Raw genomic sequence first — 16,928 nt, forward strand, 5'->3', positions numbered from 1 at the left:
AGGAGCCCCTATATTCATCATCATTATTTAGCAAACATATTATCTGTAGACTCAATAATCTCTCTCTCTCTCTCTCTCTCTCTGTCTCTCTGTCTCTCCCTCTCTCCCTTTCTCTATCTCTGTCTCTCTCAATCTCTCTCTGTGTGTGTCTTTCTTCTCTTTCTGTCTGTCTCTGTGTCTACCTTTCTGTCTGTCTGTCTCTATGTGTGTGTCTGTGTGTGTGTGTGTTCTCTCTGTATCTCTCTCTGGCTCTCTCTCTCTGTAAATCTCTCTATCCCTGTGTCTCCCTCTCCTCTTCTTTCTTGTTTTCTCTCTCCTCTTCTTTTCTGTCGGTCTCAGTCTCTCTCTCATTACTGTTACCTCTTCACATAGCCCTCATTTCCTACCTCCATGCTTTTTTACTGACCATACCTGGCCCACTCCCTTCTTACCGCCTCTTTCTTACAGAATCCCTCTCTTTCTCTTATAAGAGACAGCTCCAGCACTTACTCTCCCCCCTTACTGGGACTCTCTCTCCCAAACTAACTTCCATTTGATGGCTTTTTTATGGTTTTATATTTAGTTACTTTATATGCGAACTTTTGGTCTCCCTCATTGGAATGCAAGTGATTGTTTCATTCTCTGTACACTTCTAGCCACAGTGTCTAGCACTTCATGTCATTGTTGTTCAGTCGTTTGCAGCCGTGTCCGACTCTTCATGACCTCATTTGAAGTTTTTTTGGCGGACGTACTGGAGTGGTTTGCCGTTTCCTTCTCTGACTCATTTTCCAGATGAGGAAACTGAGGCACATAGGGTTAAGGGACTTGTTCAGGGTCATATAGTTAGTAAGTGTCTAAGGCTGGATTAAAACTCATCTTACTGACTCCAGGTGCTTTATGCACCACGGCTGGGTCTCCTAACATTTAAAAGGTACCAAATAAATACTGGTTGATTTATTGGTTGAAATGTGTAAAATAGTTGTGATGATACTTTAAAAGCATTACTAAATTCTGTTTGTCCTCATGCATTTTCTCAGTCCATAAATGCCATGCGGTGCAATTCATCAAGCATTATATGCACACTGTGTGCCAATCGCCGGACACACGCGTGTTCATGTTTCATCCTAGTGATGATGTCTAGATTCAGGGTAGTCTCCTCTCCATTCCCGGTCAGGGAAGCAAATGAGGAGATTAGGGTTCCTGGTGGTCAGGGAGTGAGATGATGAGATTAGTGGCAGGTTGCTGATTCAGGGGGTTTGGCTCCCCTAAATCCTCTTAGGATTCAGCGCAAGGCAGGGAATTGTGGGAACCCCCTTCTGGCGCGCAGAGATCCTTCATAAAGGAATTTATAAATCCAAAAAGCTAGACTGATAAAGAAAGGTTTAATCATTGGCATTGGGAAGTCAGCCTTTACTACGCATGAATAGAATGGCTGAATTCCTTAGTGGCAAGGTCCTGACAGAGAAATATAAAGTAAAGTCCTGATAGGAGAGTAAAGTAGTGGAAGAGTCCTGGCAGAGGAGTAAAGTTTCCAGTAGAGAAATCCCAACAGAAAGGCATAAAGTCTGGTTAGGGAAATATGTGAGGGAGATAAAGAGAGAGTAACGCTGGGGAAAATATCATCCCAGCGGGCAGTTTTCTAATATCCCAGGAAGAGAGAGAGTTTCCTTGTCATATTGGCTCCTTTGCAAGGATTGGGTTTAAAATTGCCATTTTTATAATAAAAGCCTTTGGCTACAAGTGGAGGCCTGCTCCCCCTCCCAATGAGGCTGGTGGGTAAAGTTGAGCTGGATTTGAATAGAAAATCTTCAACTGAATGGGATAGGAATCTCCAACTCCTGACTCAACTAGTCCCACCTAGATAACAAAATAAAGCCGTTTATTTTGTTTCCTTCGGGTGGGGTCCCACAGATTCAGGTCCAAGGAGAATCTCTCCTCCAAGGAGTTTTAGAGTTTCAGGGCTCCCTTCAACAGCATAGTCCAATTTGACTGGAAATTAGAACTTCTAAAGAGAGAAATGAATCTGGAAAAGTCTCCCTCCTCTTTCCAACGCTTTGTTCTGCCTTTTATATATCCTCAGTCTATTTCCCTAGGATTCTTCTTCCTTTTAGAAGCCAAATTCCTGGAGAAAATCCTCTGGGCTCTCTGCCTCCATTTCCTCACCTCCCACTCATTTCTCAATTCTTTGTAATGTAGTTGCTCACTTGACTGACTCTCCATGACCCATTAGGGTTTTTCTTGGTCATTTCCTTCTCCAGCTCATTTTACAGATGAGAAAACTGAGGCAGGCAGGGTTAAGTGACTTGCCCAGGGTCACCTAGCTAGTGTCTGGTTTTTGTTTTTGTTTTTTCTTCTTTGTAACTCCAGGGTTTAGCACAGTGCCTGGAGCAAAGTATAACAATAAATCCTTGTGGATTGACTGATTCCCATAGAGTATGAGAAGCTTGTCAAGAGGCAAAGGGAATCATTAAGATCAGGGGTGAAACAAGGCTGCCCATATCATTGTTACTGATCAATATTGTATTAGAAATGTTAGCTTTGGCAATAAGAGAAGAAAAAAGATTAAAAGAATTGAGGTAGTTAATGAAGAAACCAAATTATCACTCTTTGCTGATGATATAATGGTACACTTAGAGAACCCTAGAGAATCAACTAAAAAACTACTAGAAACAATTCACAACTTTAGCAAAGTTGCAGGATACAAAATAAATCCACAGAAATCATCAGCATTTTTATATGTTACCAACAAAGTCCAGAAGCAAGAGATACAGAGAAATTCCAATTAAAATAACTCTCAATAATATAAAATATTTGGGAGTCTATCTGCCAAGGCAAAGCCAGGAACTATATGAGCAAAACTATAAAACACTTTCCACACAAATAAAGTCAGATCTAAACAAATGGAAAAATATCAAGTGTTTTCCCAGTTTATTGCTTTCCTTTTAATCTTGTCTACATTAGTTTTGTTTGAACAAAATCTTTTTAACTTAATATAATCAAAATTATCTATTTTGTGTTCAATAATGAACTCCAGTTCTTCTTTGGCCACAAATTCTTTCCTTCTCAACAGATTAGAGAAGTAGATTATCCTTGGTTCAAAATTATCTACTTTGTGTTCAATAATGAACTCCAGTTCTTCTTTGGCCACAAATTCTTTCCTTCTCAACAGATTAGAGAAGTAGATTATCCTTGGTTCTTCTAATTTGCTTATTTTATCATTCTTTATGTTTAAATCATGAACTCATTTCGACCTTATCTTCCCTTTTTGATCTGATTTTTCTTGTGCAGCAAGATAATTGTATAAAAATATATGCCTATATTGTATTTAACATATATTTTTGCCATATTTAACATATATTGGATTACTTGCCATGGGGAGGAGGGGGAAAAATTGAAACACAAGGTTTCAAAGGGTCGATGTTGAAGAATTATCCTTGCTTTTTTTTCCTTTTTTTTTTTTTTTTTTTTCCGCTGAGGCAGTTGGGGTTAAGTGACTTGCCCAGAGTCACTCAGGAAGTGTTAAGTGTCTGAGGCCAGATTTGAACTTCAGGACTGGTACTCTATCCACTGCACCACCTAGCTGCCCCTTTGCATATGTTTTAAAAATAAAAAACTTCAATTAAAAAAAAAGAGATATAAGGAATATTTAGCCAATCATTACAGTTATCCCTTCCATCTCATGAGGATTAGGGGTACAGCACCCCTGCAATCTAGAATATCCATATACAATTTTCTGATCCTCCTTTTATACCATAAAAATTATTTATTTTGAATCTGAATTATTATGGTATTTAAAGATAAAATATGTTGACTTTTACAATAATATGCATATATTTTATGCATTTATGAGTTTCTAAACTTTTTCTTTATCATCTGTTGGCCTTTATATGCCATCCTCAGCTTCTGCAAAACTCCCCAAAAATTCCCATTTGATTTCTTATGCCAACCTGTGATATATAGAAATATATAAATGAAAGTTTCAGTATGAAAGGAATAATTATATATCACCCTATTGAAATTTATGAATCTCTTTTATATTTATTATTGACATCTTCACAGTAATAAGCTCCAAAATTCATTTCCTTTCTTGAATAGGGACTATGGGAAGGTTCACTAGAACTCAAAGGAAAAGATTGTTGGAAATGAAAGAGACGTCCTCAGAAACAAGATTTCAGTCTGGGGTGCCCAACTAGACTCATAGCCTCATCCAGAATTTTACCTCGATGATTATTCTTGGAAATGATTTCCAATGGAATAATGAACAGCGACTGTCCCAGTTTCAAAGACATCCCATTCAAGGGGCTGAGAGAATCAAACAGTCTGAATGCAGTTAGTTATAAAGCTTTGAGAGTTGCCTTCAGCTTCCATAGAAATCAGGCAGTGGGAGTCAAATCACTGTGGAAATTGGTGTGGGGGAGACTTCCTCCCACTGCTTTCAGTTCTGGGGGTTATAAATAGGGACATCGGTATTTCAAGTGAACGCCTGTGTTGAGCTTGCTGGAAATGTGTAAATGGGATTGCTGGGGGCAGAGCCAAAAATCTTTGAAAAATGGGATTCACTTAGAAGAAAGAGTCTTGGATCTTGGATCGGCAGTTCGAGGGCTGAACCCCAGTTCAGCTACTCATTATCCATGTCAGCCATTCAGGCAACAAGTATTTATTAAGGGCCTACTATGTACCAGCCATTTCACTAAGACTAGTGATCTTGAACAACTCAACTTCCCCTTTTAGACTTCAAAATGAGGGCATTAGACCAAAGGATTTCCGAGACCCCTGGTGGCAAAGTATCTACAATTCTTTGAAATATCATTGTGTTATATACAAAGAAACAATATGGTCTGTGGTGAGAAAGGACGCCATTGATCTTGGGTAGACCCAACTTGGTAGGGCGGCCTTTGTGTGTTCTTAACTCAGAGAGATGATATTTAACAAAAGACACTTAAAAGGAAGAACAAATGGCTTAGTCTTTTTGTTCATTTACTATCTAACTTCTGTCTCAGGTGGACATAGAAAGTTTAATCTTTTATCATGAGGTTTTTTTTTTTAAATACAGTTTCCCTCTAGTCATTCAATTCTGTTAACTTTTATTTTTCTTTTGATTTTTCTTAACAATGTTTTGCATATACAGTAGGCAATTAATACATTTTCTTATTTATTTGCTCACTGACAAAATTCACTGTACTCATATCTGACTTTTTGTGACCCCATTTGGAAGTTTTTTTGGTAGAGATAATAGAGTACTTTTGCTATTTCCTTTTCCATCTTACTTTATATGAGGAAACAAATAGGATGAAGTGCATTTCCCTGGATCACACAGCCAGGAAGTATCTCAAATCAAATTAGAATTTTTGTGATTCAGGCCCTAGGCTCTATCCACTGTGACACCCAGGTGCCCTTGACAAAATTGACCAGGAGGCTTATTCAGTTCCGTTTATCTGAGAGGAGACAGAACCCGACTTAGATTTATTCATGGGTGTGAGATGGGAAGGACGGGATTGGTGGATGGCAGACTCCATGATCAGGATTGATATTTTTGGCCACTACAGACTTTAAATCCGGAAAAATCATCAAAAGTATTTATGAGTGTCTGAGAAGCAAACTTAGACTCCTAGAGGAACAAAATTTCTCATTTGAGGATTATAATTGTCCCCCTTTTTAAACCCCAGAGCCTCATTTACTCAATTTTTCTGAGATACAAAGTCTCTGTTTGGTTATTCGGGTTCAGTTGCACCAGATGGTTAGTTTAGAAAAATCAGTCATTTCCAGCCAGCATTTGCTGCGATCTTGACTTTTGGTCAATAAATAGTCTTTCCTGTGATCATCTGGCTCCCTGAGAAAGACAAAAACAACTGGATTTATTCAGGAACCTGACAAGAGTGTTTTGGGGATTGGTGGATGGCAGCATTTCGGGAAAATGATGCTCAGGACATGACCTTGAACACCTTGGTCCTGTCCCTTTGCAGCACTAAATAAACTCAAGGATTTAAATTGGAGCATGAAGCTTTGCCAGCAAGGGAGGACAACCTCTCCTTAAAGCTCGGATTGTACTAACAATTGTCCTTAAATTCATTGCATCAGTCACTAAACATTTACTAGGTCTCTATTACCTGCCAAAGGTAGGCTAGGTGGTGCAATGAATGGAGCAGCTGGCCTAGAGTCAGAAAGACCCGAGTTCTCACTTATACCAGCTGTGAGGCTCTGGCCAAGTCACTTAACCCTGCCTGCCTCAGTTTCCTCATCTGTAAAATGAGCCGGAGAAGGAAATGGCCAATCACTGCAGTATCTCTGCCAAGAAAATCCCAAATGGGGTCACAAAGAGTCAGATGTGAGTAAATGATTGACTGAAATGATTGAACAATAATGAAAACTGGGCCAAATGTGTATTAGATGCTAAGGATAAAGAAAATGATATCTGCCTTCAGGGAGCTTCCATTCTAGTGGGGATACTACAGGCACATGCATGAGCATGTTTGTGTATGTCTACATATATATACACATATATTTATATATGTAATATATACCACATAATGTAGTCTATGTATATGACACAGAGAAAGACAGAGATTAAGAGAGGTAGAGGAGAAGAAGGAGGAGTAAGAGAAGGAGAGAAAGAAGAGAGACAGAGAGAGAGGAGAAGGAGGAAGAGGAGAAAGAAGAGAGAGACAGACACAGGGAGGTACTACAAAAGTAGTAGAAGGAGGAAGCATACTAGCAGTTGTGCCGCAAGGACAGAGCCCCAAGTCCTGACTAAAAGGAACAAATTCTTGATCACCTGGTTAACATGGTCTTTAAATGTCTTTCCCCAACTCCTTTATTCTGTCCTTCTCTTTGGAGACTTGTCCAATAAAAGCCCATTTCCCTGACTTGTTACTGAGGCTTCCCAACCCAACACGGGCACTTCCCAGCAAAAGACTTGGAGAAGGGGCTCAGTTTAAAACCGATGAAAATTGAGATTTAATCACAGGTAAGTCATTAGTTGATTGTTCCTTTTTCAAAGGGATTCTTTGTAGGATGCCTTTAAATAGCAAGCTCAATTTTATTAAGACATAATTAGAGTCGCACTAATTATATAATTAAATTATTTTTACAAGCAGCTGCTCAAGATTATGTGTCCTTCCTGAAGGGAGATACAGCTGTATTATTTTTCTTTACGTGCTTAATTTGCCATGACTCACAAGAGAATTGGATGAAAGTATTATGAGATTGTGTATTTGCTGATAGAAAAACTATGTGTGAATGGAGAGGACCTTCCTCTGGCTTTGTGGGCATGGATCCTTCTGACAGATGTTAGCTAATTTCACTTGCAAAGCACTTAGTATAGTACCTGGTATATAGTAGGTGTTCTATAAATGCTTCCCTCCCTTTTCCATCGGAGCTCACAGACTTTCTGAAATGGAGCCACAGTCCCCTTGGGCATCCATGGATGGATTCCAGTTGAACAATCCTGACTCTCCGCTATTCACTTGATTATCTCATTAGTTCCCCTGTATGCAATTATTTTTATGAGCACGTCTCTCAAATCTATCTAAGCTCTCTCCTGAAATCTCATGTTCCATCACCGCCTCTTGGACATCTCCCAGACGTTGGATGTCCTATAAGCATCTCAATCTCGACATGTCCATAAGAGAACTCATTATTAGGAACCTCCCCTCTTCCCAATTTTTTATTACTGTTCAGACCATAATCATCCTCCTACTCACCAAGGTTTGTGACCCCCACCCTTTAATTCTCAGTCACCCCCCAGAACCGAACTGTCATCCAATCCTGTCATCCCTAGCCTTAAATATTTCTCATCTGCATCCCCTTCTCTCTGCTCATTCACCCACTGCCCTGACTCTGGCCTTCATCACCTGTCTCCTGGACCAATTCCCTCCTTCTCCTTGACCCATCCCCGCACCAATCCACCCTTCATTCAGTTGCCAGAGGGACCGTCCTAAAGCTCAGTTTTGACCATTTGGATGCTTCTACCTCTCAGTCAATGCCATGGCAACCTATTATTTCCAAGATGAAATATCAAAGCCTCTGCTTGCATTTTAAAGCCTTTTCCAACCTTCTTACACTTTGTGCTCTGTAATCCAACCATACCAGCTTTACAGAGGATGCTCCATCTCTAGCTGTGCTCCATGTCTGAGACACTCTCTTCTTATTCCTGCCTCCTGGATTCCCTGGATTCTGGAATCTCTGGTCCCTCCCACCCCCCACCCCCAACTCCTTTTCTCTGAAATTGCCTTCCATTTACCCTGTATATCTCATTTATAGATAGTTTTTCATGTTTCCTCCATTAGACTGGAAGCTCCCTGAGAGCAGACTACTGGGTTTTCCCCTTTCTTTGTATCTGCAGCACTTAGCATAATGCCTGATATATAATAAATGGTTGTTGACTAACTGATCTCTCACATCATGTCCAAATGACCCTTGATTTAAGAAAGCCTCATACCATAGTTAACAATGAAAACATATCACAGATAAATTATATTCTAGTTGTCATGAAAGGATTCTCCCCAAACCTTATTTACTGTATCCTTAATGGGGAATGGGGTAAGGGAAGGCAATAAGCATTTATTAAACACCTACTATGTCCAGGAATTGTGAAAAGTGCTGTACAAAGATTATCTCACTGGATCCTCACAGTAATCCTACAAAATAGGTGCTATTTTTAATCCCTATTTTACAGTTGGGGAAACTGAGGCAGGCAGAGATTAAAATCATTTGTCCTGGGTCAAAAGTTTGACCTCTATCCACTTAGCTGCCTCTTAATTATGATTTGAATTAGAAATATTTAATTCCAACAAAACTTTGTGAATAACCGATACCTGTAACTATCAGAAGGCTACCAGCCTCCTTGAACCATAGTCTTACCTGTTAAGAACTGGATCTTCATTGACCTCAAAAATCTACAGAATGAATGCACTTGCCAAGCTCTTTAGCAGTATCATAACCTGGGGAGGTGGGGAGTGTGATGGGGGGAGTTCTAAACAGAATTATTTTTTCATAATATAATTATTGTACCATGTTTCTAATGCCCTGTGATTTCATAACCACTAGCGATATATGTAATATATATTATGTATTTGCACATACATATATAAAACAAATATGTTGATAACCACTAGCCATATAGAGAATATGTATATGCACATACATATATAAAATTAATATATTGATAACCACTAACCATATATATAATAGGTATATGCCCACATATATATATATATATATAAAACTAATAAGTTGATAACCATTAGCTACATATATGTATATATAATATATTTATGCACATACATTTATAAAATAACATGTTGATAACCACTAGCTATATAACATATATATATTACTAATATGTTGATAAACATAAAGAAAAGACGTGTTAAAATTCTTTTCCTCTCTCTTTCAGACTCTCTCTTCCAGAAGATGCAGGACAGTATTTTGACCCAGAGACCAGAGTCCTGGAAGCCCCCATGACCATAAGAGTCGCTGATCAGGTCAGTGACACAATCGATTGATGTTGTCAGCTAAATTACAGGCCCAAGGCTCAGACATATGTGAATCTAGGCTGATCTTTGATCAGAGCTGTAAGAGTAACCATTCTCCCATTATTATTTTAGTAAACAAGGTTTATGGGTGTTCGGGAGGGCTTGCTGAATGAACTCTTCTCAGGGCTGTTCATCCACCTTTGATGTTTATATAACCTGGGAATCGATTAATAATCACTCAGAAGAGTTTGATCTAAGTACACACACACACACACACACACACAGAGTAAATAAAACCTGCCTATTGTCCAAACCATGGTACTTAGTAGAATGGACTACCCATATTTCATTTATCGTTATTGTGGACAGATATTGCCAGTGGAAAATGGCCCTAGAACAGAAAGTGGGGGGAATGATTGGATTGCCTTTGGAATAGTACAAAGCCTGGAAGGGAGAAAATCTTTTTACTGCCAAGATTCTCCTAGAGATGGAACACAATAACTCCAACAAGCAGAAGGTGGGAATCAGAAAAAGGTCAATGGAGAGAGAGACAGGGTGGGCATGAACATTCTACTACAGGGGACACTGACCTGGGAGAAAGAGTGGAAAGGAGAGATTATTAAAAGTAGTTTTATAGCTGTGTTTCACATAAGTGGCTTCTTTCATAATCCCAAGTATATTTTATTTTGAATATTTATATTATATTATTTTGAATAATGAAAACATTATTTTGAAAAAGGGATCAATAAGCTTCACTTTTTTTCTGACCCTGATTCTTTTATTAAACTTTCACAGGAAAAAAATCCCACAAAATAATATATATGTTTAACATGAAAGCTAATTAAGCATAGTCTACATATAAAAATGAAGCAGGACATGTTTCATTTCAGTAGTATCTTCTCCCGGTCTTTTATTTTTTGTCTCTTCTCCTGATCATTGAAACCACTGCATGGTTTTTCACGTGTAAATCTTCTGCTGTCTGAGTTCTGTAGCTTCCTACATGTTTTTTCCAGTTATTTCTACTTGTTAATTCTGAGAAACTTTAATGTCTTATGTATGGGTATGTTTCACTTTCAAAGGAATCCACGATATGAAAAAAAAAAAAAAAATTAAGACTCCCTAGTGTATAGTACCTTAAAGAAATGTGATCTCTAGGTGTTGTTATATATCGTAAGGGTCAGAAACCCAAAAGAAATCTAAAGAAAGAACCATATAGTCTTACACTCTCTCTTCCCAGCTAAAGGTCAGAGTTTTAGGGATCTATCATCATGCTCTCAAATCTTGAAAGCCCCAATTCTGCTTCTTGTAGGGGAAAAGAAAGTGAATCCCAAATTCAAGTTTGAAGTTATGGTTGTTTGAAGAGTTATAGAACCGTACATAAGACTAAACAGTAACTTGCTAAGTCCCTAGGGAATATATACCTTTTATATACACCCACACACAGAGCTAGAAGTGAGAATTTCCAACTTATATATCATATAATTAATGTTATGTGTTATTAATATATTAATTATTGTTACATTACTGTATTATGTATTATTGTTGATATTATACTAATAATTATAATTAACTAATATAATATACATAATATAACCACCAAATACCTTCTCCCAGCTAAAGGCATCTAGCAAATAGAGCTCTTGAGTGTCCAAAGTTTTATAGAAAGAGAATAAAAGAGACATCTTTAACCTTCTTTGTGTCGTGGTCTTCATGGACAGTCCGGCAAAGCCTGTGAATACCTTCTCAGAACCATATTTTTAGATGCATAAAATAAAATAAAACAGATTACAAAGAAAGTTATTAAAACAAAGTTCTCATTTATTTTTTCCCATGCAAATTTACAAACCACTCTTCCACCCCCAAAGTTAAGAATCTCTGGTATAAAGGGTATGACAAAATAAAAAAAAAAAAAAGGAAATAATAAACGACAACCTTGTTAGTGAAAAACTCCGGTTTGTGGAGAGAGTTGGGTCGTGGACAGTGGAGTTTTGCCACATTCTTCACAAGGTATCTTCAGTCTGTCCAGTCAGTCACGCAAATGAGCTGCCAGAATGGAGAGTGACCTTTTGGATAACATCATCACTGAATTCCCATCTTCTCCCCATGGCCCTAGAAAGGGGAATTGCTTCCCTGGGGCTACCATCCACCTCAGCTACCGTTGTCCCTCGGTTTTCCCCTTCCTAGATTCTACAACATCCCCTCACTTCTCTCCAACTCTTGGAACTGGCCAAATCTTACACAGTCTAGTCCAGAGAGTGTGCGACATTTCCCATGAGATACTACCCTTCATTTCATTTAATCTCTGGAGAGAGATTGAATCTAGGAGCGAGGGATGAGCAGAGAACATCATCAGTATATTCCATGAGAAAGGCCGCAAGTTACTGGACAGGAACCCCGCTGTGGGCAAACACGTGGGATGAAGCGGACAAGAGTCAAGTAGAAGGGCAAGTGTGGATGGACGTGATCTCTGTACTGAAGGGAATGCTCATACTGAGAAGATCCTAGATACTTTGGAATGGCAGACATTTCCCATTCACTTTGGGTTTTCAAAAATAAATTCATTTATTTTTATGTGTATTTATAATCTTTCCCTCCAATGGCTCCCATTAACAACAGTAACAAAATTAACAATAATCCTCAGTGAAAAAACATTGTGTTAAATTAACAGAAAGTGCCTGATGGAAGGAAGCTGCTCTTTCCCTTTCCCACATATCCTTCTTCCTTTTCAGAAAAGGTCTGTGAAATTCACTGTCCATGCCGTCGTCACAACATCTGATTTGGAAATTGAACCCAAAGAACTGAATTTTGGATACGTCACTATCTACGAAGCAGTTTATACCAGTATTACTCTCACTAATAAATCTCTCCTCCCTCAGGAGTTTGGATTTATCAGTGTCCCAAAGGTACCTGTCTCCTGGCTAGCCTAACTACTCAGATGTCCCGTGTTATTGGGTTGCCCTTGTACTTAAAGTTTCCCTCCTGCGGTGGCTCCCAAAAGCTGCCTCAGAAATTGCTGAGCTGGTGGTGTTTTGCACCCAAGAATGAGGTTGCTGAAACAGGCTGGGCTAGTTTTCTTTATTTTATCTTATTCATTCATCTGTTTACTTATTTATCTTTTTATTTATTCATTGATTTATTCCTATTCATTTGTTTGTTTATTCATTCATTCATCCATTTATTTATTTGTTTGTTTGTTTATTTATTTACTTATTTATTTTGTTTTTTGCTGAGGTAATTGGGGGTAAGGGATTTGCCCAGGGTCATACAACTAGAAGTGTTAAATATCTGAGGCTGAATTTGAACTCAAGTCCTCCTGACTTCAGGGCTGGTGCTCTACCCACTGTACCATGTAATTGCCCCTAGGCTAGCTTTTTGGTTTTTTTCGGGGGGAGGGTTTACTTTAAACCCCAAGGGAGTGTGATGAAGGAAACAGGGCTCCCTAGTTTGCTACTGAACTACCCAGGTGACCTTGATCACTTAATTCCTCAGACCCCTCCTTTGTAAAAATAAAGGGGTTGGGTTAAATGCCTCCCCAAAATCCCCTGGGGTAACACATATTCCTATCCCTATACTCCTTACAACTCATCCCATCCCCTGTCCAAGATGTTTAGGACCAGGGAGTGAGGCGGGGAGGAGAAAAAGCAGAGGAGGGAAGGGGAGGAAGAATAAGAAGAATCATTGCCAGCTTTCTTTCATTCATTAAATATCCTTTTTTCTTTCAAGGTTTTGGACATTCAGCCCAATGATGGGTTTGGAGTTATACGACCATTGCAAGCTTTGCTTCTCGATGTCATTTTTAAACCCATCAGAGCAAGGGAATATGATTTCCAAGTGAAATGCATTACAGAAATTAACAGGTGAGGTGGGAACCTCCTTAGAGGAACCCTAGACGGTGGGCAGGCTCCCAAGTGCATCCCTGGATCCCGTACCACCCTGTTTTACACTCTTACCATTTAAAAGGGGCATGATCCATAGGGAGAGCCATCTGGCCTGGGGCTCGAACATTAAGGCCTTCAGAGCACTGATGTCCAGTAGACCTTACGAAGGGAAAACAATTTCCCAGATTAGTGAACCTTTGGGGGAGTGGATGAGCAATCTGCCCTTGGCAGCCGCCCACCTCCAACGAGAGAAATAGCATATTACTGATGACTGGACCATCACGTCCTCTGACCTGGGGAGTCTTTTAAATGGACCCTGTGTTTTAGATCCCATTGGAGCCTGCATCCCAGCTGCCAAGACAGCTGAAGAAAAGATGCTAACTCAAGTTTCCTTCTGAGCAAGAAAGAAAATACAGGGCTGGGTGAAAAAGAACCTAGTGGGCAGAAGAGATGGTGCCCTTCTTCCCCTCTCAGTATTCCTCCAGAAGTATTCCAGGAAGCCCTGGGTGCTCCGTTCCATCTTGCTCGAGCAAATATCATTAGGATGCGAGTCCTGAACTTGCTGGCAACATGGGGTATCTAGACATTGCTGACTTAGATAACTTTTGCATTCTCATTTCTCTCTCTGTTCTTCACTTAATTTTTAATTAATACAAGTCACTTACCCCAAATTGCCTCCAAAAAAGAAACAAAAATAAAATTAAAAAGAAGGAATATTGGGAAAGGTAGAGAATTGGTAACCACCATAGGCTCCCCATTTTGTGTAAATGAATATTTTCATCAACGTGTCATTTGTTTCAGAAAAAATAATTTTTCTTATTTTAGTTAGGGTGGAGATCTATGTTTTCTTTCACAACTTGACTTTTATGGAAATGTTTTGTACAATTTCCCATGTGGTTTCTTAATGGTGGGTGGGGAGAAGGGAGAGAATTAGAACTCAAAAATCAAAAACAAATAGAAAAAATGATTTTGTATGTAACTGGGGGAAATATTAGATAAATAAAATGTTTTTAAAGGCAATAATCTTTGCCTTTTTTCTTTTTTTATCGAGAGGAAGTGAAACTTCTCCCTTTTCTCTCTCTTGCTATTTGGATTCTCTCCTATTTATAAGAAAAGCATCTTTCTATTCTCCCTGGTGACATTTTCACCATCTCTGCCCACAGTTAGGTCTGGTTTTGTTCCATGGCATCTCGGAAGAGTAGACCCAGTTTAAGAAGGGAGGGACTGCTCTAGGGTCCACCTCAGGAAAGCTGACTTGGAAAGTCACCCTGATCTCTGTTTGCCTTCCAGAGAATTTCCACTGTCCATCAAAGCCATCGGCGTCCACCCCCCTCTGGAACTGTCTCACAACCGAATACAGTTCAAAGCCACACCTTTGTTTGACAAGTCAGCAGTTACCCTGTATGTGATCAATTCCCACACCAATATGAATCCCCTGACCCACGCCGTCCCCCGCATTGGGACCGGGGAAATCGCGCCGGTGGGACCCACATCTTTTGAGTTCATTTTGCCAGAAAAGGCCCCCATCATGATCATACCCTCTGTGGGAACCGTGTGGCCAGGAAAGGTGAGTGGGGGCCCTAGGGAAGAAAAAAGAGGGACTTTTCAGCTTGGGCATAAGAACTGATCTGTTTTTCACCCTTTTGCTCCCCAATTCTCAAATGAGAATGGGAATAAATGTAATGAATGAATGTTATTCTTGATTCATAACGAACACTTAAGCTAAGTGCTACAACCAAGCATCTGATCCCAGGATCAAATGGGCTACTTTTACAATGTGCAAAGTCAGTAAACCGACAAACAGCATGGCATTAATCTCCCCATTTTACAGATCGGGAAACTGAGGTTCTGGGAGACCAAACTCGCCCAAGCCCGGACAATGAGTCATCTCTGAAGAGTGACGTAACTCTTCTGACTCCATGTCTGGCTTTCTGCCTTCTGGGACTTGGTTTTCCTCAATTTTTTTTTTTTAGGGAGTTGGTCCCGGGGAGTCAATTTTTTTTAAAGAGAGAATTTTTATTGAACATTTGTAAGCGTCTCGTTTATATTATTACAAATATTTGACAATATGTTTTTCTTAATTCTAAAAGTTTTATTTGTTCTATGGACAAAAAGGTTGATAATACAACGTCAGTGTGATTATCGTCCTCAAGAAAGTGACAGAGGGGGATGTAGAGGCATTTTTACAATTCGTGCCCCTGGAAGTCACTTGTTTTGCTCAATAAATCATCCCATCTCAAAATAGTTAGGGATTAAAAATGTCCACAAGGCTCAGAGCTCTTTTTTTTTTACAGCAAGAAGGCAGAAAACTGAGAGGGGCCTCTGATGTTCCCATTCATATTTTTAGTTTAAAGAAGAAAAAAGCTTTTTAAAGACACTTACCTTCCTTGTGACTGCCCTCTGAGCACCAACTTCTGCTCTTTCTGTATTCTTTCCCAGAAATGCATGATTGAAGTGATTTTCAAACCGGAGATTTCAGAGACAACAATCAAAACAGAAGTCGTGAAAATGAGGAACAGAAAGTTGGGAGTAAAACTAAAACCGGTATGGCCCAGCAAAAACAAAAGCAGTAAAACCACATGAAATCCCATGGATGGTGACAAAGGCCGGTCACAATTACTGAAAAATGTAAATTCCAAAACCCTTTTTGTAAAGAAACCAGGTTTTATTCATAATTAACCATCGAACGGCATTGCCTGTACTTCAGGCCTCCTTGAAGGAATTTCTCTAATGAGGCATCTGGGTGGTGCAGTGGGTAGCCCCCTACCCTTGGAAGCCCAAAATACACACACACACACACACACACACACACACACACACACACACACACACACACAGATACACCTACAATATATGTATATATGTTTGTCCTATATACATATATTTGTATATATAGTTAAATTGTATCCTACTCTTTGTGATCTCATTTGAGGTTTTCTTGGCAGAGATACTGGAGTGATTTGCCATTTCCTTTTCCAGCTTATTTTACAGGGTAAGAAACTGAGGCAAACAGGGTTAAATGGCTTGCCCAGGGTCACACAGCTAAGTGCCTGAAGTCATTTTTGGCCCTAAACCCAGCAGTTTATGCATGATGGTGCCCCTGACAGAGTTAGATGGATGGCTAAATGGACAGATGGACAGACAGATATAGGTAGGTGGGTGGATAGACGGATAGATGGATGGATGGATAGGTAGATAAAGATGATAGATATATATACACACTAATATACTGGTAAATTATATATACTATACATATACAATATATAGTAGTAGTATTCAGAATGGTACATGAATATTTCACTGAATATAGGATCTCCACATTCTATGAGCATTTGTTTATACAACTCTAGGAAGTCCTCAAGAGAAGAAGCTAACTTTTGCTTATTCTTGTGGGTTCTTAATAAATATTTCTTGATTGACTAAAGGTAAGCTCTTTGAGGGGAAGGGGTTTTCTCTTTTGTTGATATTTGTGTCCCCAGGGCTTAGCAGAGTGTACAGTACATAGTAAGTGCTTAATAAATCTTCATTTGGAAGGAAGGAGGGAAGGGAGGAGGAAGAGAAAAAAAAGGATGGAAGGAGAAAGGAAGGAAGGAAGGAA

At 39.3% G+C, this 16,928-nt stretch overlaps 1 protein-coding gene across 1 annotated transcript in view; it reads left to right on the plus strand.

Annotated features, from left to right (window-relative positions):
* CFAP74 (cilia and flagella associated protein 74) overlaps positions 1-16,928 on the plus strand; it is a 132,863-nt gene that overhangs the window by 87,830 nt on the left and 28,105 nt on the right. Inside the window, exons 23-27 of the mRNA XM_051988786.1 lie at positions 9,374-9,461; positions 12,182-12,355; positions 13,176-13,309; positions 14,621-14,897; positions 15,770-15,874. Of these exons, the coding sequence (XP_051844746.1) occupies positions 9,374-9,461; positions 12,182-12,355; positions 13,176-13,309; positions 14,621-14,897; positions 15,770-15,874 (778 nt within the window). The remainder of the gene's footprint in view (positions 1-9,373; positions 9,462-12,181; positions 12,356-13,175; positions 13,310-14,620; positions 14,898-15,769; positions 15,875-16,928) is intronic.

Source organism: Antechinus flavipes, chromosome 3 (genome assembly GCF_016432865.1).
Source record: "Antechinus flavipes isolate AdamAnt ecotype Samford, QLD, Australia chromosome 3, AdamAnt_v2, whole genome shotgun sequence".
Taxonomy (NCBI): domain Eukaryota; kingdom Metazoa; phylum Chordata; class Mammalia; order Dasyuromorphia; family Dasyuridae; genus Antechinus; species Antechinus flavipes.